The sequence below is a fragment of the Ruditapes philippinarum genome, unplaced genomic scaffold, assembly GCF_026571515.1.
Source record: "Ruditapes philippinarum isolate M1 unplaced genomic scaffold, ASM2657151v2 ctg7101_1_1_1_1, whole genome shotgun sequence".
Classification (NCBI taxonomy): Eukaryota; Metazoa; Mollusca; class Bivalvia; order Venerida; family Veneridae; genus Ruditapes; species Ruditapes philippinarum.
The window spans coordinates 94,866-122,138 of record NW_026856815.1 but is presented as its reverse complement, the minus strand read 5'-3'; the positions used below and the strand labels follow the sequence as shown (position 1 = coordinate 122,138).

Sequence of the window (27,273 nt, the reverse complement as noted above, 5' to 3'; positions counted from 1 at the left end):
CAGTGATAATATTTCTACCTGTACCTTTATTTCCAGTCCTCTTGTAAAGTAATTTACCAGGTAATGAAATATTAACCCGCTTTAATCAACGTAATAGAAATATGCCTTCTGTGGATATTCCTGGTTATTAAAAGCACGTAAACGAACGGCGTTTAGTACTGATTTTAATTGCATCTCGTACTTTGATGACTTTGTTTCACGGAACAATTAAGAAACATTGGTTTCTTTTTTGGCGTTTAAATATATTTGTCATCATTTTGTATATCAGATGAATTTAGCATCAGAAGGGAAATAGATTTTAGCTGAACTGTTTGATTTTTGATAAATGATGGTCACTTAGAAAACACATGGATTAACGCTTGTATCCAAATGTGGTAGTAAAAAAACGGATCTAACGCCAATCACATACATAAACGATCATATTAACTTTATTTGTCTCATGAAATAATCTAAAGTGATAAAAAATGCACTCAGCTGGGTACCGTTTTGCTGGAAGTCGACGTGGACCAAAATTAAGGGTAACATTTCTATAACTATCTAATACATAGACAATTATGGCAAACATATTTAACAAAAAGGGTATCGTAATTTAATTCAAGCGTATGTAAATAATAGGATAGTATTGAACAGTATCAATGTAATGTTATATGATATAGTTGAATAAACGGTACAGGATATATGTGTATTTGTCTTCTCATCGTTTAGTATATTATCGAACAATGTAATATATGTTTTTACAAATAAATCAAATATAATGTTTGTTTTCATCATCAAGCAGTGAACAGCTTGACTGTATATCGTAGTTTACGTGCAATATCACTCTTAATGATTCACTTTTGGACATAATGACAGAATAACGGAACACTGTCTGTTGCTGAACTTTCTGTATTTGCATTAATACATGTACATGTATTTAAAATTCAAAGCTGCAAATGTCCATAAAATAAAACTTGCGGAAAAGAGCGGGATGTTTTATGTAAATTGGATATCTGAGTTTATGATTTATTTAAATTAAAGCTTATAATGCTAAGATACACGAGCATGTTATGATGTCATGTAGTTAAATGTATTTGAGCCGCGCCATGACAAAGCCAACAAAATGTGTTTGCGACCAGCATGAATCCAGACCAGCCTGCGCAGTCTGATCAGGATCCATGCTGTTAGCTTACCAACCCTTTTACAAGTAGAGAAATTGATAGCGAACAGCGTGGATCCTGATCAGACTGCGCAGGCTGGTCTGGATCCATGCTGGTCGCAAACCCATTATGTTGGTTTTGTCATGACGCGGCTCAAATATATGATCGTGCATTTCAAAAAATAATTTATTAAGTAGCCCAAGAGACTTGAGTTATGGGATATGGTTAATAAAACACGTAGAAAATATATTATTTATACTTTATCTAATGGCTTTGTTATGTTTAATTAACTAGAGAAGTCTGTCCAGTCATTTAAGCGTAAAATTGGATGTACATGTATAAATGTGTCGCATCGTGTCGAAAGGTTAAAAGTAACTTCCCTATAAAGGTTAGAATGGTAGAAATTGACTTTCAAAATAAATTTCATTAAAATACAATTAACACGTGTAATACGAAAGTAAAACATAAATAAAAAATATGTGAACAATACTTGTCAATCTCTCTATATATATAGTTTAACTTCCGGTAAATCTTGAACTAACGCTCATAGAGAACACTGCGTGTATATATACTTATTGTTTCCCTCAATATAGTTCTGTTCTGTTCTGTTCATTGTTTGAAAATAAAAAAATGAACTTTCTTATATATAATTAAATGTTTCAAACCGGTGTAAACAATTTTAAATGACAGATTTCTTAAAGCCGATTATTATAATTATGAAAGACATTTATTTATAAGTTCGAATGTTCTTAAAGCTATTCCGATAAATCTTAGAAATAAACACTCTACTTCGGTAACAACGCTAATATGGGATGCAGTAATTGAATATCGACATACATTTAACAAATATATTTCGCTGATACGGCAGTTTTTGATTTTCTCTATGAATACCATTTGCAATCGTCTGATAGTCAAAGTAATGAGCCGCGTCATGACAAAACCAACATAATGGGTTTGCGACCAGCATGGATCCAGACCAGCCTGCGCATCCGCGCAGTCTGATCAGGATCCATGCTGTTCGCTATCAGTTTCTTTACTTGATATAGGGTTTGTAAGCGAACAGCATGGATCCTGATCAGACTGCGCGGATGCGCAGGCTGGTCTGGATCCATGCTGGTCGCAAAAGCATTATGTTGGTTTTGTCGTGACGCGGCTCAAATGTTTCTTAAACGGCAGCTCCGCTTTCTTGTTGGCAAAGTAATTGAAGAAGAAATAATTGCCCCATGTTTAAGAGTAAGAATGACGTCTAATGTCAACATTAATTTTCTCTGGATGAAACGTTTCTACTGTATGAGGTGTTTTCACTACATTTACAGTACAGACAAGTATGGCTGACTGAATGTCTATTAAAGAAACCAAGCTCAAATCTATAGCTGTCTAGTGTTGTATGTACAGTGCACATATTGTAAAATTTAGTAAATCTTTATTGAACGGAGTGTATTCCAGTAATTATTTACATTGATTTTTTTAAAGTTGAAATGTTTAAAAAAAATCTCGTACAAAATATGATTAACTTATATCAATTTCAGAACTTATATTATTTGGAGAAAAAAAAGTTTAATAATATATTCTTTACAGAAAATAAAACATGATGTTATCCAATTGATACGCAGAGAAACTTATAATGTCTAGTGATTAAATTCTAAATAGTGAAATTTACAGAGCTTGCAAAAAGATGCATATAAGTGCATATCATTTTATTATTTGTCTAGTTTTACAATACTTTTGTTTTTGCTCTTTGATTCACATAAACAATGAGTCATTATATACAAAATTATATACACTTTATTAAGGTTTATTGAAGAGAAGTTCTTGATATTGTGTTTACCATAAGTTCTCATATCATGAATACAGTTCTTATGTTCAATTGAAATAACTTATTTCTTGTCAAATATGGACATTATTGTTGTTTAAAATTTAGCTTGAAATGTTCTTAATGAAAGGTTTTTCGAAATGAACGCTTATAATGTAAGGAGTGGAAAGTAAATCTACTTTGCCAGATCTATTTCTCCATGTGTTATAATGTAAAACTAGAATAGTTTGTTAATTATAGAACACTTTCTGGTCACAGATGTTACACTACTTCACGGTAATAGCTGTATTTTCTTTGAATACTAGTAACCGGAATCCTCTCAATGGCTAATATCGATGATTTCATTAGATCAATAGCGCTGACCATGATAATTCAATATTCTGTCGGCTTTTCAAGACCATTTGTAAACAAAGTGGATGACAATATAAACTGATTTCTAACACTTGTAATCAATGTAAAATCCAATGTCAGACGCGTATAGATTGACCATTTATCATACAATAACAAACCATTAAAGGGGGCGTTTCAATATTCAAAATTCTTAAAATAATAATGAATATTTGATGGTACGCTATTGTCCGAGTTATAATTGTGTCATATCTAGAAAATCTGCTGTGTTATTGTGAACAATTTTGTTTGCTTTAAATACATTAAGTGTTTAATGATGAATCTCGTTTAATATGATATAAAAATAACGTATTCGACGACAATTGCTAACATTATTTTGCTTTCTATATATATTTTTTTACATCATATGACATATGTTGGTCATGGAAAATGTGAAAATGAGAAAGTTTATTTGTCGAAATTGTGTTTATGTTTTATCTAAAGAAGTCATTAGAAATACGACAAAAGTATTAACTATAGTATTATTTATATTATTCAGCTATATTTCACCATTGACTTTCTGGGCTTTATTTCGTCGTGTTGAGAATATCCCTTAAAGCCTTGGTTAGCCAACAGTTAATGTAATCATAATGCTTCTAAATCCCCGTGTCCGTCAAAATTGACAAGGCAAATGGACTGTTACAGATGTGCAGATTCATTGTACGAAAACTTGATCTATTTATTAGCCCCTGATTCATAATAACAAAGATATTGTTAAAGGAAAATCTATAATTTTCTCGGTTGTCCATTATGTTTCCCTGTTTTCTTCAGTAAACTACAAATGATCATGAGAAATCATATTTGTTCACACTAAACAAATCTTGTTTGGTGGGATTTCTATTATGTTGATATATTTTCAATAAAAATGGATTCAGGATATGTTTCTGATTATCTTTTTATATTGCTAGACATGATTTGATATAAAAATGGAAATTAAATCATGCTGGGATATTATTTAACCTAATATCACTTTACCTAATAAAATGTGATGATATGCTGATGAAATAGGTTTTTATGATAAAAGAATAATTGTCAGTGTGTAGATTTAATGTGTTAATAATTTTACTCCTGTGTGCAAAACAAGAAAGCCTAAAATCTAGTTCAAAATTATATTAATGATAATCAGAAAAATATAAATAAATGATGGAATTTGTTTCAAGCGGGGCGACATCCTCAAATTATGTGAGAGAGTCGGGGCCACGATATGTGATAGATAAGCACGGGAAACGGAGACAATCGTCTACATTTAAGGTAGTTAAAATCACGTGATAAATCAGACAACTGTAATTGTAAAATGCTTACATAATAACCAAGGCGGCGTAGTTTTGAATTTTTACAATCAGCTATAATGGTAAAAATTAATTGATTGATTTGTAAAAAAATAAAGTTGTTTTTTTAATTTTGTATGGCTCATTTATTTCTGCGAGACAGTATGATGTACGAATATCTTAAAATTTTGAGAATTGAACATTGTGTTTATTTTAACAAGAAATTGTTGTGAAAATATCAGGGTGCTTTATTTTGATGTAGTTTTCCAGTAATTTCATCATTAATGTGAAAATTTCTAGTGTCATTATTTGTTATGTCATGGATGAACGATATATTTCTGAAAACAAATAAATTTTAACAAATGAATTAAGATAAATCATTCTTGCGTGCATGTTAAATACTGATACTGATATTAAATATTGAACAGAGATGCTGTAAATATGAATGGGATTTGTATACAAAAATTCAGTTTATTAAATATGGATATATTTAATTTACAAAGAAAAAAAACTTTGATAGAAAGATTTTTTTATGATTCTGCCGTTGTAAATAAATAAGCACTTATAATTCGTTATCTTAAGACCCATTTTATAATCACCTAGGTATAAACAGATATATTCAGCTGCTGCATATTGCCATGTTTTATTTTAGCAGATATATGTACATGTATATGTCATTGACATATATGAAAATATCATTTGCAAACCTTATGTTTTAAGCAGTAAGTTTCTTAGAAGACATCGTGCATTGTTGACATCAATTGTTGTGGGTGAATATATCGTTCTATCACCCTCCGTGTAATGTGCTATTTTTATTATAATTTTAATAAACGTATATAGCGTCATAGCAAGGATGGACAGAAAACCGGTACTCCGTATGCGCTTGAGGTCCGTTTAGTATTGCCAGTGGGTCGGAACATAATGTTACTATGTGACTACGAACGGTTACATTCTGGTGGCACATTGGGTTTTACGGTAAATTAATGACGTAAGGTATAATTATGCATTTACGGTTTTAACTTTTTCTGTCTTCAGGAGTTGGTGGGCAGCACAACAGAACAACGTAACTGGCGTGGTATCCTCATAGCTCTGTTGGTAATTGTGACAGTGTTCGGACTTATTATAGCCGCCATTGTTCTTATCACTCCAAGTAAGTTAACTTTTCTGGTAGTGTTTCTATCCAACTACGATAAAAAGAAAGTACTATAGGAAAGAACAGTTCTTAGCGTTTAGTACGTTTTCTTCCTTTTCCTTGCCAAGGTACAATAATATGCCTACAAATACCAGGGTCATTTGTTTGAGTGTCATATGCTAAAATATTAGCTGTGGTATTTATGTTATAAGGTATGTATTCAATAGAATATACATTCTTCGCATACAACTGAATATAGATTGAACTTGATATTACAAGTTTAGCTTAATAATTACAGCGTTGAATGTGCATAACAAATGATCAATTGGAATTTAGTTACGAGAAAACAATACAGTTTTTCGTACTTCTTTAAAAATTTCTAAAGGTAAAAAATTATTCATTCTAATATGACTGTTTTAAATAATGTATATATGTGCTCTGAGAACACAACGTTCAATATACATGTACTACATAGATTGTTAAACACGCCTTACTTTTTTCACAAAATTTCTATGTAAAATTATTGTTTCTTACAGCATTAAGGTCATAATCATTTAATTTAAATAATTACGTGAGTCTTCATTGGTTAGACCAATTTATTTTGATATGACACTGTGTGAGAAAAGTGTGCAACCTAGTGGGATCTCCAATTGCAACTGTACCGAATGGGCTACCCGGTTCCTTAAATATCCGTTTATATTCATAATTCATGAGATACTTTGCGTGTCTTTGCAAGCATATTATTAACTTTAAAAGTTTATCACATATTTCTACCCTGAACCTAATGAAGTTAGACATTTTTTTGTATACTTTGACATCATCGATAAATAACTGGTAAGTGTCTGAGGATGACAATAGTTCTAATAAGAATATCTTTTGAATTTTATGAAATTTAACACGACTTTGGCGGTGTGCTGCATGTATGCCATATTTATCTTATAAAAGAAAGGTGCTTACTTTGTGAAAGAATCTTGTTTTATCCCATGTATTTCAGAGGAACTTGATGAAAATTTTGGAGAGAAATTAACTTTTAAAGAGCTTGTTCAACATAAATTTGACCCGTTGCCTTTCCAGAAATCGTGGACTTCAGGTTTGTATCTGTAAATATTAAATCACATCGATAAATGTGTTTGATTTGATAAAATTGATTGACTGATTGATTGATTTACTTAAACGCTAGGGGTTCATATTAAATGCGCCGTGTTGTACAATAATATATGCAATCAAACTACACACACACACACAACAGTATAATATAGTACAAACAGTATTGCTATAATAAGGTCACCCGCTTTCCATGAATTGAGCGTCCATTCAAAATTACATATATAAACAATGAGTGACTAATCAGTACCGCAAAATATATATCTGATATAAATCTTGATCTCATTTGTTAAAAGGCAAAATTTTCTTCAAAAATTTGCATTAGAGTCATTTATAATTGTTGATAGGAGCTCCACTAAGGTCAGGTCAAAAAGCCTTAAAACAAGATTTGAACAGCTTACCTAAATCAACTCCGGCACTAAAAACGGAAAAATATGAAAAAAGATGTTATAGAAATATACTCAGAATTAAATTAAAAATTGATATTAATATGATTCTAAGCCCTATTTAAGTTGAAAGCGTTTAAACGGTGGTCAATTTGCACAATAAAAATGATTATTTTAAGAGAACGGAGAGAGCTGAATTTTGTATGTACAAGTTATTGGACAGGTATAGATCTAAAAATCTCGAGAAAGTATGTCCAGTCCTGAAAACAACAGTGGAGTCCTTTAAATTTTCGATCTAATTTCTTTTACAGCTTCATCATCGGATGTTTCTCATTTACATTAACTTCTAATAGCTCTGTCAACTATTCCATTGATTTCATGAAATTTACTAAAAGTTTATACCTTAAGATACTAAAATACGTATAAAGTATCAAAGTTATGCATATTACTTAGAACTGCTAGTTTGTGACGTCCATTTCCATTCGATAATCATGACGTTTATATAAACTATAAACACGGCTCTGTCAATTTATGAAGTATTTTCATTTTTATCTCCAATAAAGGAAGTTTACTGTATTATAATGTCGTTATATATGTTTGTTTGGTTTAAAGGCGCATCGACACAATTTAGATAAATTCGTTATAAACATTCTTGACAGATTGTATGACCATATACACGTATAAACGGTTGTTTGCAATATAACCTCCACCATGCGGCTCGGGTTATATATATGCAAAGAACAAACACCGTTTATTTATGGTCATATAACCTGTCTTAAATCTTTGCAAAACACAACCTGTAGAAAATCTTAAACTAATAATATAGGAAAGTTTGGATGGCTATATTCTCTGGCGGCATTTGTTATCAGATACATCATTCTACGTTACTTTGATCAAGTTATGGAAGAAAAACAAATCTACAGTCAATATCAGTTTATTTTCCATTTGTATAAATTGATCAATATAAATCCTTTAATGTTAAGTTGTTCAATGTGTGTAACTTTTTTTGCCAGAAATGGAAATGAATAATATTCAATGTATATATAAGTGATTAATGATAACGTAATATTTTCTGGGTTTATATCTGTCGATTCATGAAATCCTTAATTCTGAAATTACAAAATAACTAAATACTTGAGATGGGCCTTATAGATGAAAAGTTATTTAAAAGTGTAAACTGTCGTAATCTATGAACTACGTCGTGAAACCTTTAGATTTAATTGATGCCGTCATGTCAACAGTCCCGAATGTCCTACTTGTGATACTTTGCAATTTTCAGTTTCTGTTTTTATTTTCTCTTCTTTATATTTGTTTTCATATAATTTAATGTATTTTATCAGGTGAAACTTTGATATATAGACGTACGGATGGAATGGTGGTACAGTTTGACTGCGGGAACAATGAAACGTCAGAAATCATGGACAATTCAACTTTTGTATGTCTTTCTTGATAAACAATGTAATGATATATTTAGGTGATATAAGTAAACTAACTTGCTTTTTGCCGTATACTGTTTCATTTCTTGTCAATAGTAAGTATAGGATATTTTACTTTTAGTATTACTTAAATATTACCATGCTAAATAACTTAAATGGATTTCTCTATTTTGCATTATAGAAAAAAAAAACATTCATCATTTAAAAAAAAACATAATAAATACGTACAGTTTCATAATAAGTACGTACTGTTTCATAATAAGTACGTACTGTTTCATAATAAGAACGTACTGTTTCATAATAAGAACGTACCGTTTCATAATAAGTACGTACTGTTTCATAATAAGAACGTACTGTTTCATAATAAGTACGTACTGTTTCATAATAAGAACGTACTGTTTCATAATAAGAACGTACTGTTTCATAAAAAGTACGTACTGTTTCATAATAAGAACGTACTGTTTCATAATAAGTACGTACTGTTTCATAATAAGTACGTACTGTTACATAATAAGTACGTACTGTTTCATTATAGTACGTACTGTTTCATAATAAGAACGTACTGTTTCATAATAAGAACGTACTGTTTCATAATAATAAGTACGTACTGTTTGATAATAAGAACGTACTGTTTCATAATAAGTACGTACTGTTTCATAATAAGTACGTACTGTTTCATAATAAGAACGTACTGTTTCATAATAAGTACGTACTGTTTCATAATAAGTACGTACTGTTTCATAATAAGTACGTACTGTCACAGAATAAGTACGTACTGTAAAGCGAGCAGTGCAGACCATGATCAGAGTCGGGAGAGATGTGACTCGCTGATCGTGGACTGCACCGGTCACATGGGTAAAATAATCTGCCGCTAACAGGCTAAAGATGAGGCCAAATTTCCAACATTTCAATAACAAGTGTATTAATGTGGGATACTTGTCGAATTACACATACAACATTCATGGTTATAAAACAAGTGTCAGTTTAATTATTGACAGTCTAGACTATGGCGATTGAGAGGTGATACATTTGTAACTACCAATTCTTCCCACTAAAGATATGAATATTTATATAAGATTTTATGTCACTCCGAGAAATGAATATTCCCCGAGACTTATAAAGAATAAAATTGTTATAATAATAAAAGTGTCGGCGTTTTATCCTCTGTCTTTAAAGAGCAAGACGATGCACTGATCAATCAGCCTAGTAGAGGATTTGATTCATATCTATTACAAAATCAATGTTAAAATAATATTGTAATGTAAACCGCGCAGTGGTTTGTGTAAAACATCATTATGTGAAGGTACAGCTTTTACTTAAGAGAACCATACCCACGAGTATTTATAAACTTAGATAGTTTGTCTTTAATTTTCAGTCTACACGGAACTATTCTGTTGTCTCGCGTGAGATTCGATAATAAAATGTTCCTGGTAATTTCTCTTAAGTAGATATTAATTAAGTATAACAAATTTAACTAAATACCAATGGAATTTATTATAGAAAAAATGACCGGCGGAATTCTTATTCAAAAGATTAACAACGGTATTATGTTGTTGTTTTATTTTGTTGTTATGTGAGTTTTGTTTTGATAATGTATTTAACTTGGTAATCACACATAATACGACAAAATTTCTTTACTTCAGAGAGAGTTGGATACAGAAAAATATAAAGTATCACCAGATGGGAAATACGTTCTTCTACCTTATAATATCCAAAATGTAAGTAGCATATATACGAGGTACTGTTAAAAGTAATTTCATACGTGCCATGTAAGTAAATCATATTTTCTACCACGATAGCATGCACTTGTAATGTTAAGCAAACGTTTGTATATGCGACGCTCACTTATTTGCACTAATTATATCAAATTTATCACAAAATGATTTGATAGAGGAATTAACATTTTTCATCAATATTTGATAAAAAAAAATTGTACTCCTTATTATAAAAGCAATATTTAATTCATGTTTTTATTATCTCTTTTTCAGATTTATAGATATACCTATTTAGCAAAATATAGAATATATGACACCGAGAAAAAGTAAGTTTCTGATAGTATGTGACAGTGTTAAAATCTTTCTAATATTAAGTGGAATCCGCTTTCATTACCATATTTCAACGTATCACGTTTAATGGAAGATTATTCATTTCTACAAATAAAACTTGACAATGTGATCAAAACAGTTTAGTGCTCGCTTTTGTTTGCATCTCATTGACGAAACCATATGTTATGGCGTAATTAATTAAATGTTACAAGATACACTCATGCCATCAGACTTAAGAATGTACATTGAATCAGCTTATGGTGATGATATTAATAACCGGTATCTGATTTTATATTCTAGACACAATATGGAAACAAACAAAAATATCGTAGTTGTGTTATATTTTAAATAAGTGTTGCGTTTTTCAAATAGAAGTTTTATCAAAGAACGAAATATCAGCAAAATGTGGTTAATGTTATTATATCACATTTTACAGTCCATTTTTTCTTCAGAACAAATAAATATACATTTAAAGTTTTGGAGGCAGGTCTAAATTATTAGTTCTTACATACAAAAATATATTGTTTTTCAAATCCCTTGTACATATATATTTGAAATATTAAATGTAACAGAGTTATAGAAACCATAACAGTTTGCTGTTATTTCATAGTCTCATATTGCAGCTGGACAATCGTACATGGACATTGATTTGAAAAGTTCAATACAGGCATATATCATTTATAGCCATTTTGCTTGTAAAGTTATGCTAATAAATCATTAACAATATTAAATGCATTAAACATTTTACATGTTTCCAATTTCAGATTCCATATAGACCTTATAGGTCCTATAATTAATGGCAAAGCCGTAGAAAATGATTTCCAGTATGTCGCATGGTCACCCACTGACCATGGTCTTGTAAGTGTCCAAATTGATTTGAGCCGTGCCATGACAAAGCCAACATAGTGGGTTTGCGACCAGCATGGACTCAGACCAGCCTGCGCATCCGCGCAGTCTGATCAGGATCCATGCTGTTCGCTTACCAACACTATTACAAGTAGAGAAACTGATAGCGAACAGCATGGATCCTGATCAGACTGCGCGAATGCGCAGGCTGATCTGGATCCATGCAGGTCGCAAACGCACTATGTTGGTTTTGTCGTGACGCGGCTCATTTGTTTAAGTAATTTTGGGAGATTCCTTGAAAGCAATGAAAAAAAACAAAAGTATATGACAATTGAAAAACTTGATTTCAGTCAGTTCTTGAGATATAACGAAAAAGTGCAACATTCTTCTCGTCCCTTTCACCTGAATACTGTTAAGATTATATTGGAACATATACGTATATACGAGGATAATACAGCATTGGAAAAGTTTTGTTATAAACTAAATTATTTTTATATGTTTCATTGTTATTGAAGTACGTTTGAGTCCACTACCGCTAGCAAATAATGCAACATGTGTCCTCGCCCAAGCAGAGATCTAGCCCGTTAGGCCACTATTACTTTCTGAATTTACAGGCAGCTTAACTATTTTTATAATCAGTTTTCTTTTTATACAAGTTTGATAAGTAACATCATTATGATTCACATGTTATTCCAATAGAACAAACTTATTATTTGTCTCGATGACATTTATGATAATTAACATGAGTTTCAGTTATCATATTTTACAAGTATTCATAGCCAGGCAACATGAGCCGTTTGATAACATTTGTATATATCTGTATTATATCTATAAAGTAATTCAATGAAGAAATTATTACATGATACACAGACATCATCCAATCTCCTCAAATATAAAAATGTCTAGACAATCTCGGAAAGATATCCTATCTAATTTGTCCGAAAATTTCTCCCCGAATACTGCTTCTTCCTTTGATTCAGCTTGATGGGGTTTGTTACACATTCTCCACATGAGATAAATGAAAATAATGTACAAAAATATACCCTTTATGTTGGTTCTATTTGTTAGTGATATTTAACATATAAAAAAGCTAGAAATATTGTTATCTTCAAAAACCCCAAAACCTTATATAGTTTGTCAAAATATTTGTATTTTGCATTTAAAGATCTGGAAAGAATAAATTAAAACGTATGTATTTCTCTGTAAACTCTACTGCATTTTTGTGTTACATTTACCACCACTTTCAGTATGTTTGGTGTTATTTGTCAGCTATAAATATGTATTTGTTGTTCTTGATGTTGTTGATGTTATATTGACAGCGGATTTAATATTAAAATTATTTCCAATTTTTGATTACGTTTTCTTTTGTTTTATTTTCAGATTGTTGTTGCCAATAATAATATTTATTATTTAAAACCATGGAATTCTTTAAAAGAAATAGAGAGTAGCGATTATTCAGAAGTTACAAGCAATGGCTTAAAAGATGTCATTTATAACGGAGTGCCTGATTGGTTGTACGAGGGTAAGCCCTTTATAGTATCAGATGTTATTTATAGCCGAGTGTCTGATTGGTTTATGGGGGTAAACTTTGTATAGTATCAGTGGATATCTAAAATTTATAACGGGCTGTCTGAGTGGTTGTTCAATCAACAAGTTTACGAATCATTTGATTTATTTCAAAGATCATTATTCAGGGGTAGGGGAGGTGACTTTAAATATAAGTTTACATACATGTCGCGTAATCAGTTTAACAACACATCTGTGGATGTTTCTAAATTCAAAATTTTACCCTTACCATGATTTAATATTGAATTCTGCTTAAGCCGGTTTCTAGGAGGCGTGGACGGTAACTTGCACTTCCCATTACCATCCATTAAACCGAGCCTGTAACATTTTCTATTTCGTCTTATTGGGGCTTTCTTTTGGGGTTCTTTATTTCTCTCTATCTTAACAACAAAACATTTATGCAAATGTATGATAGATATCGATATTGTCCAGGAAATTTAAATCGTAAAATAAATTTCAAGTATGCCTATGGATTCATTCTTGCTATTTAATTCTCGCAATTGAATGTTTCCTGTTTTTATAGAGGAGATTCTTTTATCGGACCACGCCATCTGGTGGAACCCTGATGCTTCCGGTATAGTTTATGCAAGTATTGATAACAGACATGTACAGACTTATGATATGACTATTTATGGACCATTAAAGAATAGATATGTAGAAAACAGGAGACTGCCTTATCCAAGGGTATGTTGTCTTCTTATCTTAAACTTGAAACTTTTAATATAAGCAAACGCCTATTTCTGTAACAATATTCAATGACGTTGTACATAGATACCTACCAATACTTACTAAAATGTCAGTTACAAAATAGAAATAGTGCTGAGATAAATGAGTCAATAATACATATATGTTACTCTGATTTACAATTTCATACGATCAAAGTTATACGCAATGACATATATTTCTTATTATTTGTGTGATTAGTATGTTAATGCCGACCTGGCAATTTAAAAGCAACACATACCATTCGTAATCGGCAAGAAAGCTCAGTTTGTGTTTTTTGTTTTGTTTGTTTTTTGTTTGTTTTATTTTTAATAATTAAGGTATGTCATATTATAAATTGATTGTGTGTTACTTAGATAGTTGCTTTTAACATTACAAATTAACGCATATGAGTTATTATATTTCCTTCCAGCCGGGTACCACAAATCCAACAGTGACAATGAAATATTATAATTTCAATAACAAATCTTCAATCACATTTAAACCACCGACTGATTTTGTAAACACGTGAGTATCATTAATAATAATATAATTAAAATCTTTCGGAAAAAAATGTTCATAAAATTTGATACATTTTAAGAATCTAAGAACCACAACGCCAAGCGCAATATGTATGGTAGATATCAAAAAGAAAATATTAAATAAAAAATTATAATTAATAACATTTTAACCAAACAATATTAACTATCCTCTACCGGTATGCATGCATTAATTAACATTAGATTTATATATTCTTGTTTATTTTATCTTGGCAATCGTTTTAAGATAATTCCGTATTATTTGGATAATCTTTATAGATACATATGTATAACAAAGTGAATTTCAGTAATTACGTTAAATTATATTTTACAATTGGTTATTTAATTTTTTAGAGAATATTATGTCACTTCCGTGACATGGAAGGACAGCACTCACGTGTTAGTCACGTGGCTCAATAGACCTCAGAATGTTTCCATTTTAACCATCTGTGATATTGTAACATACGATTGTTCGGTTGTGAGTATTAAAGTAATTTGTTTTTAATATAAAGTACAATCTTGATTGCTTCAAAGTATAATTGAAAATAATTAAGCATATTGAAGTTCCGCTGACAATGAAATGCTGTTATTTTTTCAGGAAAACTTTATACACGAATCTATAATTGTCCTGTAACAAAGCAGCATTATGTTAGCCTACCAGATATATAAAATAGATTAAATGATATAAAGCTGTTGTTTATTGTAAATTTCAGAGTTTCCGTGTAGAAGCGGAAAATGGTTGGCTAGACATGGTACGTTATGCATTACCTCAATTATTTAACATTGTCATTGTAAACAACATGTTTGTAAATATAACAAAACTTGATAGATTAACAGTATATAAATCTTCTGTTGGTGAACATGTCCAAAACATGGTTGTTACCAAGCGATAATAAATATAACATCCCTTGTAAAGGCTATGAGTACAAAGCTTAATTTAAATAGATGGGTAACTAACTAGAACTAGAATGAGTAGGCTCTTCACTTTATCCAATGTTTAATAATGAAATATGTAAGCAAATACTACCTGAACCGTAATTTGTATCAATTCTACAATGATGTCTGACTTCAAAATAGATAATGTTGCAAACTGAAAAAATGCTATAGATTGATGTAGAGTTAATTGAAAATGTTATACGCTTTCTTTGATTGAGCATGTTGTTGGACGACAGTGGTAAATGCAAACTACTGCCCATGCCCCCTAGCACCGACCGAAGTATAACACAACAACTGAATCATTATTCATGACAGTTTTGGAATTTTAATTTTAGAAACATACGTTTAGAAACAATCATTCAAGTATTAGCATTCTACCATCCTTTAATACCATGCATATCAATTTGTGCTGTTCAGAAGTAAAGTGACATTTATTGCACTCGATTAAAGCAATAGTGCATCCTAAACACACCGAGAAAAAGCAATCTGGTCATGAGAGACACGACTGTTGTCTAACTTGGGACAAAAATTCTATTTCAGTCGCAGTCTGCAGTGTTTTCATCGACAGGCGATGAATATTTTATTATTCTTTCACAAAAAGAAGGAGAGCATGGAAGTTTTAAACACATTGCCAAAATTGATGCCAGTACGTCTAACAGGGTGAGCGTCTGTTGACATTTTAAAATAGGTGACGTCAATTCTAACTATATATGTGTAATGTTTGAAACAATCCTATTAAAATCAGTTTCTCAATAATAACGTCAAAGAAAAAATCATAACTTTGATCAGATTTGTGTTTCAAGTGATTTACGGAATCGGGCCGAAAACTGTGATTCGATTTATTTATCTTTTTGCAGGGAACACGTTTGTTTGTGACGTCAGGGCGTTTAGAAGTGAAGAAAATTTTGGCGTACCATGACGTCACAAATACAGTGTAAGTATTATCCGGTTAATTGTTTAGCTTTAATTATCCCTATTTCCTCTACTGTTAAATTTTCAATCATTTTCGGTACTTCGCCCACGTGCGTAACAATGTTTCTAGACTGTGACACAATGATTTTTATTAGATAATAAAGCAATTTGCGACTGACATTTCTGTGCAGTTCATTGACAGGTGGAACAATGTCTTTATAATGCACCATTTTGTCAATGTTTAAAACTCAGCAAATATGGTCTTGTACTCATTTTATTTATTGTATAATGTACAGTCAACCCAGTGTTAAATATCATCTGTAGATAACATAATTATACACATTTACAGTTTAACTCGTCGGAATCTACATTAAGTAAATAAGATACACAGCATCATTCATGCTACGTGGCCATTCAGTCCAAGAGATGCCATTATAAATATATTTGTCGTCAAAAATAACGTCTTTGAATTGAGTAAGTAATGTAATTTACAAAGAAGCGACCATAATTTTAGAGGATTCAATATTAGGTATGTAGCTTGAGTGTGCATTTAGGTTTTACACTAAAAAGAAGCAGTTAAAATGTGCGTGATCTTATCTAGGCCACGGTACGATACTGCATGTTTAGTGAACATTTGAGACTTGTTTTGAAGTTCTACTTTATTTCCAAATATAGATTTCACAAAGTGTCTAAGTTTCACGATATTTGTATTTGTAAATATAATTATTAAGTGATTTAAACACCGAGGTCTTATGTATCCAACTTCGTAGAAAACGGTTTATAAAATATGGCTTTCGCGTCTTGGAAAACCTCTTGAATGTGTTAAAATTTTGATATAACGGTTTAAAATGTAACGGTTCTGACTCTTTCATTTTTGTAAATCTGGACAGTTTTTTACAATGAATTGTTTGGTTTCAATAATAGTCAAAACAATGTGAAACACTTTATAGCGCATCGTGGGAGCGGGCCTCATTCCCGTGTTTTTACACACCTTTGTACGAGCAATTACGGCAAAGGCAACAGCTCTTGGCGGAGTGCGAAATTGTGCTTATATAATTAGTTTGCTTTTGTTACGCTGGGATTAAGATGATGTTGATTAATCTGTAGGAGAATACCATCTTACTTTATGACATTGTTTCCTAGATAGACTTTAATGAAATTGACGCCTGAGGATTTTAGAAGGAATAAAGGTTTATTTTTCTAGGTTTTATTCAGAAGACAAATTAGCTATCTATAATATTTTGAATGAGAAAATAATCATGACACAACAAAAACGCAGCACTGTACAAACCATCTGTTTATGTACGAACTGCACACTTGGAATCAAAACTTGTATATTTTATAAACACAATCACCAGCTAAGAACTGGAGAAAAAAAAACATTTGTAAAATCTATGTTTATATACATGTATTTTGAAAACAATATGTACCTTGTTACCCATATAAACAAATAATTCTTAGCTCATAGTAAACTATTTTGCATGCTAGAATTATGTTTTCTTTCAGTTCCTTCAGACAAACATAAATCATTTATAATTAAACAATATTATAACCTTGTTTTGAAAAAACAACAAACACTTATATAGGTGTGGTCAATACAGGCATTTTATTCATTGATAATTACAAAACACAAGCACACTGCGATGGTTTCCCGCAAAAATATGACCAGAAATATGGTCTTTTGAGTCCATCTCTTAACACAAAAGATGAGAAGGGAAAAAAAATCACTTTCAATGTCCAAGAAACCATCTACACTCAAACACTTATTTAAATCCTTACATATGGATGATAATCTTTCACTCTGCTTCAATCTTACAGAAAATTTGACAATTCATTCGATCTGAAATAGATAAATTAACATGATAAAACATGAAACAAATTTGAATATCTATATATTAAATTTGAAGCACTGTATATTATTTCATGTATATAGCTCTTATGTTGTTAAAACATGTATGCAAATAAACTGTTGTTGTTGTTGTTGTTAAATCAAAACTTTACTGTAACCAAATTCCAAAGAATCAAAATAGTAATCTTAAAAAATGGGTGGGTGGGTGGGGAAACTAAACTAACCAGTTTAGTTTAACTGCCTGTATCTGACCTCAAAGTGACTTTAACACGTTACAACCCGGTTTATATATAAACCGCTTCCCGTTATAATTACCATATTTGGTAATTTCTCATGCAAAACATGACTTCAGTTATAACATAGAACAATAATAAATATAATTATATTGATGTTCATCTGTTTGCAGGTACTTCCTTGGAGTTCAACAAGACGATCCGAGAGAAAGACATTTGTACAGGTTCTTAGCATTTACAGTTTTTGATAATAATTTATGTTAAAAATCTAACAGCTATGTTCATATAACTAAAGCATATAATGAAATATTCTCAGTATTGTCGTTTTAAAACAGCTGAAAACTGTGAAGAATACTCATAGATATTTTTAGAATATCAAGATAAAAATTTATATGGTTACTTGGTGTATGTTGTACCGGGTGTTAACCGTATCTTGAAATCGTTCACAGTGCCACTGCAATACAAGAATCGGAAGATTTCCGGCAGCCGACGTGTTTATCATGTGACTACTCTGACGAATGTCTGTTCGTTGATGCCACATTTAGTCCAAAAGCCGACTATTTTGTATTAAGCTGTAAGGGTCCCGGGGTACCCTACTACCAGCTCATGACTCCGCCCTTCAATCTAGGTAATTGGTGTATACATTTAACCTCGCTGTATGAAATATAAAGAAAAATTAGGAGAACCAAAAAAGCACCGTTTAGTTGTATACTCTCACAAGTCTTTTAATAATCAGATACCAATGGAATATTTCAGTCAAATTACAGAAAGATGAATAAGGGATTATTTACAAAATTTGAATGCATTGTTTATATTTTGTCTGTTATAAATGAGATTTTTATATTTATTAAAAGCAAACAACATAGTTTAATAGCTCAAAAAAGTCTTGTTATAAATAAATAAAACATTGACGTTGCATACATTTGATAAAAAAATTCTTTTGAAACTCGTCTAGAAGAATTGTTGAACAGCAGATCCCTCGGAAGCAACGAAAACAGCAAAATTTCAGACTCAATTTGAATGAGTGTGCTAATGAGAGATACTGCAAATAATGTCGCACGCCCCCTAGCGACATCGGCATAAGCGATACTAAAAAGTAAATTACATGATTGTGTTTTCAAGAATTTCCCGATTTGAAAATTCTCTTTCCTTTCCTTCGTGTATATCTACACTAAAATTAACTTTTGTCAAATTATGCATATCTTCATTTTGTGATTGAGAGAAAGAAATTTTTTGGAATCTGTATTTAATCGTTCATATAATTCTACATGTATTGTTACAGTTAAAATGTTGGAGGACAACGAACAATTACGAGAGAACATCAAAGGGAAAGGATTACCAAAAATAGAATTTGCGCAAATCACGGCAGATGATGGCCATGGTAAGTTTAAGTAGACAACAGTTTTGGCACCATGTGACAACAGTTTTACTTTTCAAATGACAATTGATTGTCAACGATCATAAAATAGAGAACAGAAATAGCGTTCTCATTTCGTAGAGAATTTAAATTGTAATTTTGTTTATATTCCTTAAAAATATCTTAGTTTGATCTTAAAAGTAACAAGTTTTAGTTTTTGTCTTCAAATCAGAATTTTTTATTATGCACATTTTTCTACGCTAAATTTCAATTAACCTGTTTTTTGTTGAGGTCATTACCAATAATATGGCTGATCTTCACTGCCGGTTTATAGCATCGAAACAAAACGTTATATTGACGGCAAAATTGCTTCCGTCTTATTGAATCAGTATATGAACCTTGTTATTTTCTATGATAAAATATACATGTATTTTCATTCAGATATTTGGGTCAAGTTGTTCCTTCCGGCCGTTCTTAAAAAGGATGAAATTATTACCTTTAACATGGTAATGAAAGTGTAAGTCAAACGTTTTGTACATAAAGTAATATAACTGGAAATTGGAGTGCCCCAGTCTCAACCAGCATGACTATCTCCGAATAATGTTCCATGAAGATGTATCTTTCTTATAATTTATATCGTATAATAACCCTATAATAATAATAATAATAATAATAATAATAATAATAATAATAAAAAAAAATCTTGATTCTCTCCGGCCAGACGTTATTCTTCGTCTTAAACTGCTTCAAATGCCTGTTACAATGTGGTGTAGAATATAATTTTGGCCGTCTATACAACGATATGATCTTATTTGTTCTATGCACGTGCAGATACGGTTCCCCGGGCACACAGATGGTGACTCACGAATATTCCGTCGATTGGGAACACTATGAATGCAGTGCGCATGGTTTAATTATTGTGTACGTAGATACACGTGGTTCTGGTGGGCGTGGCGATGACTGGACGTTTTCAATCTATAAAAACCTTGGTACTCTAGAAGTTGAGGACACCATTACGGTCGCTAAGTATGTTTTGTCACTGATCATGTTCTTTGTTCCTATCATACATATCATACATGTCATACATGTATGCATTACTTAAAACACTTAACATGATAGATTCAGCAAGTTAAATGAACAATAATGTACTATATTATCTCATCTGTGTATTTTCCTCATGAACTCACAAAATCAATTGTAAAACCGATTATTGTTAGATAAAAGAGTGGATCAAAGAGGGTATATAATTTATTGCATGTTTTAACGATGCATACACCAAAAGCACATTGCTAGTAAAATGTTTAAATCGAAAATCAAAGAATTTAAAAGGTTAGAATATTGATAAGTGGACCACAGTACATATAGATATTCTGAGCATGCGCAACTATACTTCTCAGCTAATGTTGCGATCAGATTAAATAACTAAAAATAAAAAAGCCTTTTCACTGATAAAAAAATAAGACGAACACTAGCAATGGCAAGGACAGAGGTCAAAGGAATTTTAGAAGCATATACGAGAACTTAAAGTAGCCAATAATCATTGTTACATGCTAGTTTAGCATATTGATTCTTCTAATAATAGCGTGGCACCAAATTATTTCCTGACTATTTCTCTACAACCTTTTAATTGTTATTGTATTTTTATAGAACCCATCGCAGTTTTTCTCCTTTTTATAATAATTTCCATTAGCTACGGAGTTAATTAAAGAACAAGTAGCAAGCTTACCCGCAGAAATCAATCCGGCATATGTTTAAGATAACGCCCGGTGCATTTTGGTGAATCTTTTGTGTAGCTGTCTAGCAAAGTTGACTGCATTTTATGTATTAATTAACTTGTAGACGAACGTTTACTTACTTCTTGCATATTTCAGACATTTCCTGTCCCAACAATATGTACATGCGCAGGCAGCTATCATAGGCATTGTAAGTCATAAAGTTTTACTTACCTTGTAACCTACTTGTTTGGTCAATTTTATTCGATTCAGATAAAAATTTCAAAGGAATGTGTACGTTATGGTATATCATTGTAAAAGTGCTAAGTACTTAATAAATGAATAGTTAAGAAATGCTTAAGACGAACTTCAAATTTTACCTAAAACTGATTTGTGCAACTACTTAAAGGGATTCCACAGAGGGTGTTTGACATAACATAACTGGCAATAATGTTTTCGAGATTAATTTTCCATTTGATGTAGGTCTAATACATAATTTGTGTGCAAAATTTCAGACCATTTGCACACTAAGCTTGTCCAGAATATAATATCTATTTATTGTGAAAAAATGACCCGAAAATGAAAGGCGTTGTGTGCAACGCAGTTCACTCAAATCGGACTAAGAATAGCACAAATATACGATTTTAAGCTTATTTCTGATTATATTATTTAATAATCTGTTTGCATATCATACAGTTTAAGAGCCCCAGCTGATTTCTTTAAGAAATTCAAATTTTAAACATTAAGGCTTTTCGACTTAACTACGAGATTAATATAATAAGATTGATGATATAAAATATAAAGTAACAGAATAGTAAAAGAATACGTTTATAGAAAATATTTGATATTATTACAGTCTCATGGTGGTTTTGTCGCAGCGTCGGTACTAGGTAACAGAGACAACCCATTCAGTGCTGGTATAGCCGTGGCACCTGTCACAGACTGGAGATATTATGGTTAGTTTCGTAACTTAACTAAAACATAAGGGAATAGATCTTGAATAACTGGTCCCTCGCCTTTGTGGGTCGAACCATGTCAGATACTTATTTTAATTACCTTATATGAAAAGGCTTAATAGCTGTCAGGTTTTTTTTGTTCTACTAAGATGTCCTTTAATGTTTGAGGCGCCATATTTACGGCTTAAAACACCAAAAATATAATTTTATTCTGTTAACAGAAAAAATGGAGCTATATGGATCTTAATCTGTCAGTGCAATTACTTAAACTAGTAAGTGACAATAGGTCAAGGTACAGCAGTGTATTTTTGGAGTAGATGCTACTTTTCACAGTTATAATGTAATCAAAAATACTTTTTAAAGTTGTCTTTTACCATAGTATAATAATTTTCTAATATATAAGTTGTATAATGATATTTAGAGAAACATATACGAGAAAAAGTATGCCATTTTACCGTTGTTGTTTTCCTCAATAGAATAAATCTGAAAATGTTTCCAACAGCAATGGTAAAAATTCTGCCGGATCCTCAATTGCAGTCTTTGTAGTTTTAATTGAAATTTACAGATTGCAGACGACTTTATTACTAGTTAATTGATTGGCCGCAGATGACGTGGAGTCCTAATGTTATTTATTATTTCCTGAGTAATGTTTACCGACTTCAAATTCTTCATGATTACAGACTGCAAAAGAGTAACTAGAAAATTGAGCGAACATTCAATTTGCGGCAGCTGAAACGAGTCTGTTTCTTTCTGTACTTTTACGACAATTCTAATGAAAAGGAAGAAAAGCACACACTCTATTTCAATAATGTCTCAAATGGATTACTGCTGCAACATATTTTAACGTCTACTTTTTGTGTAATATGTCAGTTGTTGAGACATTTATATGGTAGATTCAGCTGTCATCTTATGTCGGAAATATTACTCTACGGTGCCTTCTCCCGACACTTATAGTGCTAGAATGTGTCCAATGCAGTGTTAAGTGCCTTTACAACAATTAACTTGTATTGACCTTAAAAAAATTGAAAAAACTGTCGAACTTGGTCATTCTTTCACAAATAATGCTAGAATGGCCAATGCATGTAGTGTCCAGTGGCTCAATGTCCATTTATACTCATATTATTATAAGCATCATTGTAACTAGAACGGAAAAAAATCTTTGTCAAACTTGTATCAACTGCTAGTTTCTGAAGGCGGTAAAGATATATAAAGTTGGAAATAAATACCATTTCCAAAAAAATGAATGTTTGATAATAAGCGGACGATATCGATTAATATGTCTTCCGGTCACAGTTTTCGTACTTAAGTCATGTTAATTGGTATCATAATTATAATAACTTTATGCTTTTTCAGACTCATTTTATACAGAGAAATTTATGGGATTTCCCACTGGAGCTGACAATATTCAAGGGTACAATGTAAGTTAAAAAAGTTAATGTCTTTTAATTTCCTTCTTGGGTATAATTTTATTTGATACTTATAAACCTATATTTGTAGAATAATTCCTGACAATGTGTTGATTAGGCCTACATAAAAATGCAGAAATGTGTACCGTTAACTGAAAATGTATTATAGTGGCGATAACAATACGTGTGACTTTGAGTACTTGTTTTATATGGAGAGAATTTATTTTGATACTTATCTTCTTATTTATTTTGTGTGATCATTGCAGACTGCCAATGTATCGGGAAATGCAGGAAATTTCAGGAAATCAAAGTTTATGTTGATACATGGTACTGGAGATGGTAGGTTTGATTTTCTATAAAACGATAACGTTGTGAAAAGGAAAAGGCTGTGATTTTGATATCATTAATTAGACAGGCGTTTATAAATGAAGGCAAATAAAAAATTCAACCCTTTTTGTGGAAAAAATTGATATTTTGTAATAATTTTTTGTTATGTTTTATAACTGGCTTTTATTGGAAAGTTCACATTTTTCGATACAAATTCAAATTCATTACTTATTATTTCAGACAATGTACACTTCCAGCACTCAGCACAGTTGATCAGAGCTTTAACAGAGAGTGATGTATATTTCAAAACTCAGGTATGACTATTAGTGTAGGTTCTGCTTTAGCACAACCTTGTTTCTAAAGTTGTGTCATGCGCAAGTTTCAATGTCTGTTTCTGACGTAACTTGTTTCATTTTTGATCTGTTTGTTAAGTTATCAGTTTGATTTATGTTTATCATTGAAGAAAATGACAAAAGTCGAATATTCTGGCACAAAAGATGATTATGCCTTGTCAGAAATTATGCTAACGTTTAGTTGTGTAGTTTATTTTTCTTCCTGGTTAGCCTTGGAATGTTACTTCCCTTTCGTTTTTTTGAGAATGTCATTTTTGTTGCGGTTATATTCCTCTCTTTTTCTTTCACTATAATATCAAATTAAATACGACTGGGTGTTTTTATATTTCAGATCTACACAGACCAACAACATTGGTTAAATGGTGGTAACACACGGAATCATTTATACAACACCATGGAAGATTTCCTTTTCCGGAGCTTCGGGAGAACCCCACCACGTGAGGTACCGGAAGTTGTGATTGTAGAAGAGGAGGAAGACTAATTAATGTATTTAAATAATCACGCGAGACAATCAAAACATTGGAGTCAAAACGGAAACCGTCGTGCCAAAATCGGCTGCTTTTAGATATGATGGCGGGTGATAAAAGTTCATATCAAATTGCTCTTCAGTCTTCAGATTTTCAGATGATCTGGAAGATTTGTTACACGCATGTGTCAATAAAACAGATAGGACTGTTATCTTCATTAACAATGTGATTTATTTTTACGACATTAGTGATAACCCGGATGACGACTGATTCGGCCAAGCGCAGTTTAGATTTGTTTCATTAAAAAAATCCAAAAAACATTGAATTAAATGTTTGTATGTGTAATAGATCTCTAGAAAATCGTGAAATCAAATTTATTATATGAACATTTCCTGTTGGAAATAAAAGATAAATCATCAAGAACAATGTTTCTACGTTGTCTTGGTAAAACAAAGAAGTGGTGCTCAAACAGCTGTCATTGCTTTTTTGTATTAACACTAAAAATTAAATTCATATAATTGTCAATGCAAAAATCATTCAAATGCCAGAGGCATTTGATTTTTCAAGAGTTCTAATTCTGACTGCTTAATATAATTCACTTAGAGAATGTTCAAGTAATGTTTTTGTCTTGTAAAATACAGTTTAGAAATACAGCTTAGGTTTGTTCGGATATAAAGCTTATTAGTTTACTAAATTGACCATACATTTGTAAAAAGATGCAGATATCATGTACAGGGTTTAAATCAACGCTATAAATGTAATATCGCAGCATTAATTTTTATACAAATATCTAAATGCATGTATTGAGGTTTGACGCCTAGAATGGTTAAATTCTTGTTGGTTTGAAATTTCTAGAAACGTTAAAAACGGTTATATGTATTAATTGTTCAGTAATGTTTTAAGCAAACGTGTCCACCTTTCAATTTTGACAAAACCGTACACTATTTTTGAAAAAAAAATCAAAATATGAACTGACTAAATAGTTACTAGTGCAGACCATGATCAGATTGCAATGATGTGGCGGTCGGTACATGTGTATAGATCTGCACTGAACGCACGTTTAGAATCAATTGTCACTAGAAGGGTAAAGGCTATAAAGTACTATTTGGGCAGTTTGAATTTTATTTCTTTGCTTTGCATTTTAAAAAATCAACATGTTAAAATGCTAGCTTATTTCCGTTGGTAAAAAAGGCCTGTTCGTATAGTTGAAATTAACATTTTTATTTTTCAAACTCTAATTATGCTAATAAAGGTTTTTCTTTTTTATGAGACATTTTATTTGGTTATTTATTTATTTATCTATTTATTTATGTATTATCATTTTTTGGGTTCTTATAATTTAAAATCACGGAAAATGTTACGCACATTCATGTAAAAATATCGCAACACTGGTCCGTTTTTACATTGATATTATATTTTGTGCAATTTTTAATTCTTCATCAATAGTTCAGACTTATTCATTATATATGTTTTGTTGATATGTTGACGTATTTAAGATAGAGTGAGTTACGTTGAGCGTTTATGTAACTGAGTGAATGATGCTGATAATGTTCAAATATTGACCAATAATCAATACTGTAGTTCCAAAACTGTTCATACAGTAGATAGAGGGCGTGTTGTGTGCAAAGGTCATATACTTTAGTATTTCAGTACATTAGTTACACATGAAAGGGGGGATTGTGGAAACTGAATCCACTTTTCATGCTAACTAGTGTAAATTCCTATGTAAAGGTGAGTTATGTAACAATACATAGGGGTTCTAATCTATTGTTTATTTGTATACACAAGCATTGCTTTTAAGAAGATATCAATACATGTAAGTCTAGATGTTTAATTATTCTGTAGTGGTTTTATTTCCATTATACGAAATTTGGATTTACGTTTTAGAAAAGACCTAACCATTCAATGGTAATATCACTATAGGTAGTTAACATTAGACAGTAGTGTATTTTATAGTTAATAGTGAATGTTTGACCTGGGTAGACGGTCTATATTAAAGGAGGGTAATCATGTAATGTTAGTATGGAAGAGGTTTTGAATGTAAGGTCATAATATTGTTGTTTTTATAACTCAAAGGGGGTAAGTTGATTGTTGTTTTGTTTTAAATGGTGACGTAACTGCCAGTGTTAAAACATACGTTAAACAGTATTCATTTGTAAATATGTCAGAAACACATGTGATTCTATGTAAAAGTTGTTTTTTTTTCTATGTTTCCCTACATTTATAAACATTCCTATACATTTTTTTTGTATTGTTTATAACATTGGCCTATGTTCTGCATCTTCCTGTTTACACACAGTTACTTGTTCAAGTGATAAATCAACCAATTAAAGTATTTTATTTGATATTTCTTCTTTTATTATTACTCCAATTCAAATTGTCAATATGTCCAATATGTAACCAGA

General features: G+C 31.2%; 1 protein-coding gene across 3 annotated transcripts in view; it reads left to right on the top strand.

The window, feature by feature from the left end:
- LOC132747773 (inactive dipeptidyl peptidase 10-like) overlaps positions 1 to 27,213 on the top strand; it is a 31,226-nt gene extending 4,013 nt beyond the window's left edge. The window contains exons 1-25 of one of the 3 annotated variants that reach the window (XM_060737270.1): positions 396 to 518; positions 5,640 to 5,754; positions 6,731 to 6,826; positions 8,567 to 8,661; positions 10,306 to 10,380; positions 10,651 to 10,703; positions 11,472 to 11,565; positions 12,934 to 13,075; positions 13,643 to 13,803; positions 14,255 to 14,349; positions 14,715 to 14,838; positions 15,074 to 15,112; positions 15,837 to 15,956; positions 16,154 to 16,230; positions 18,464 to 18,514; positions 18,740 to 18,918; positions 19,573 to 19,671; positions 20,089 to 20,164; positions 20,479 to 20,673; positions 21,519 to 21,570; positions 22,216 to 22,315; positions 23,669 to 23,733; positions 23,988 to 24,060; positions 24,289 to 24,362; positions 24,733 to 27,213. In XM_060737270.1, coding sequence (XP_060593253.1) covers positions 465 to 518; positions 5,640 to 5,754; positions 6,731 to 6,826; positions 8,567 to 8,661; positions 10,306 to 10,380; positions 10,651 to 10,703; positions 11,472 to 11,565; positions 12,934 to 13,075; positions 13,643 to 13,803; positions 14,255 to 14,349; positions 14,715 to 14,838; positions 15,074 to 15,112; positions 15,837 to 15,956; positions 16,154 to 16,230; positions 18,464 to 18,514; positions 18,740 to 18,918; positions 19,573 to 19,671; positions 20,089 to 20,164; positions 20,479 to 20,673; positions 21,519 to 21,570; positions 22,216 to 22,315; positions 23,669 to 23,733; positions 23,988 to 24,060; positions 24,289 to 24,362; positions 24,733 to 24,882 — 2,454 coding nt within the window. In that variant the 5' untranslated portion in view covers positions 396 to 464 and the 3' untranslated portion in view covers positions 24,883 to 27,213. Of the gene's footprint in view, positions 1 to 395; positions 519 to 4,453; positions 4,588 to 5,639; positions 5,755 to 6,730; positions 6,827 to 8,566; positions 8,662 to 10,305; positions 10,381 to 10,650; positions 10,704 to 11,471; positions 11,566 to 12,933; positions 13,076 to 13,642; positions 13,804 to 14,254; positions 14,350 to 14,714; positions 14,839 to 15,073; positions 15,113 to 15,836; positions 15,957 to 16,153; positions 16,231 to 18,463; positions 18,515 to 18,739; positions 18,919 to 19,572; positions 19,672 to 20,088; positions 20,165 to 20,478; positions 20,674 to 21,518; positions 21,571 to 22,215; positions 22,316 to 23,668; positions 23,734 to 23,987; positions 24,061 to 24,288; positions 24,363 to 24,732 lie in introns of those variants that run through there. The other 2 variants (XM_060737269.1, XM_060737271.1) reach the window with 2 other exon arrangements.
- The last annotated feature ends 60 nt before the right edge of the window (positions 27,214 to 27,273 follow it).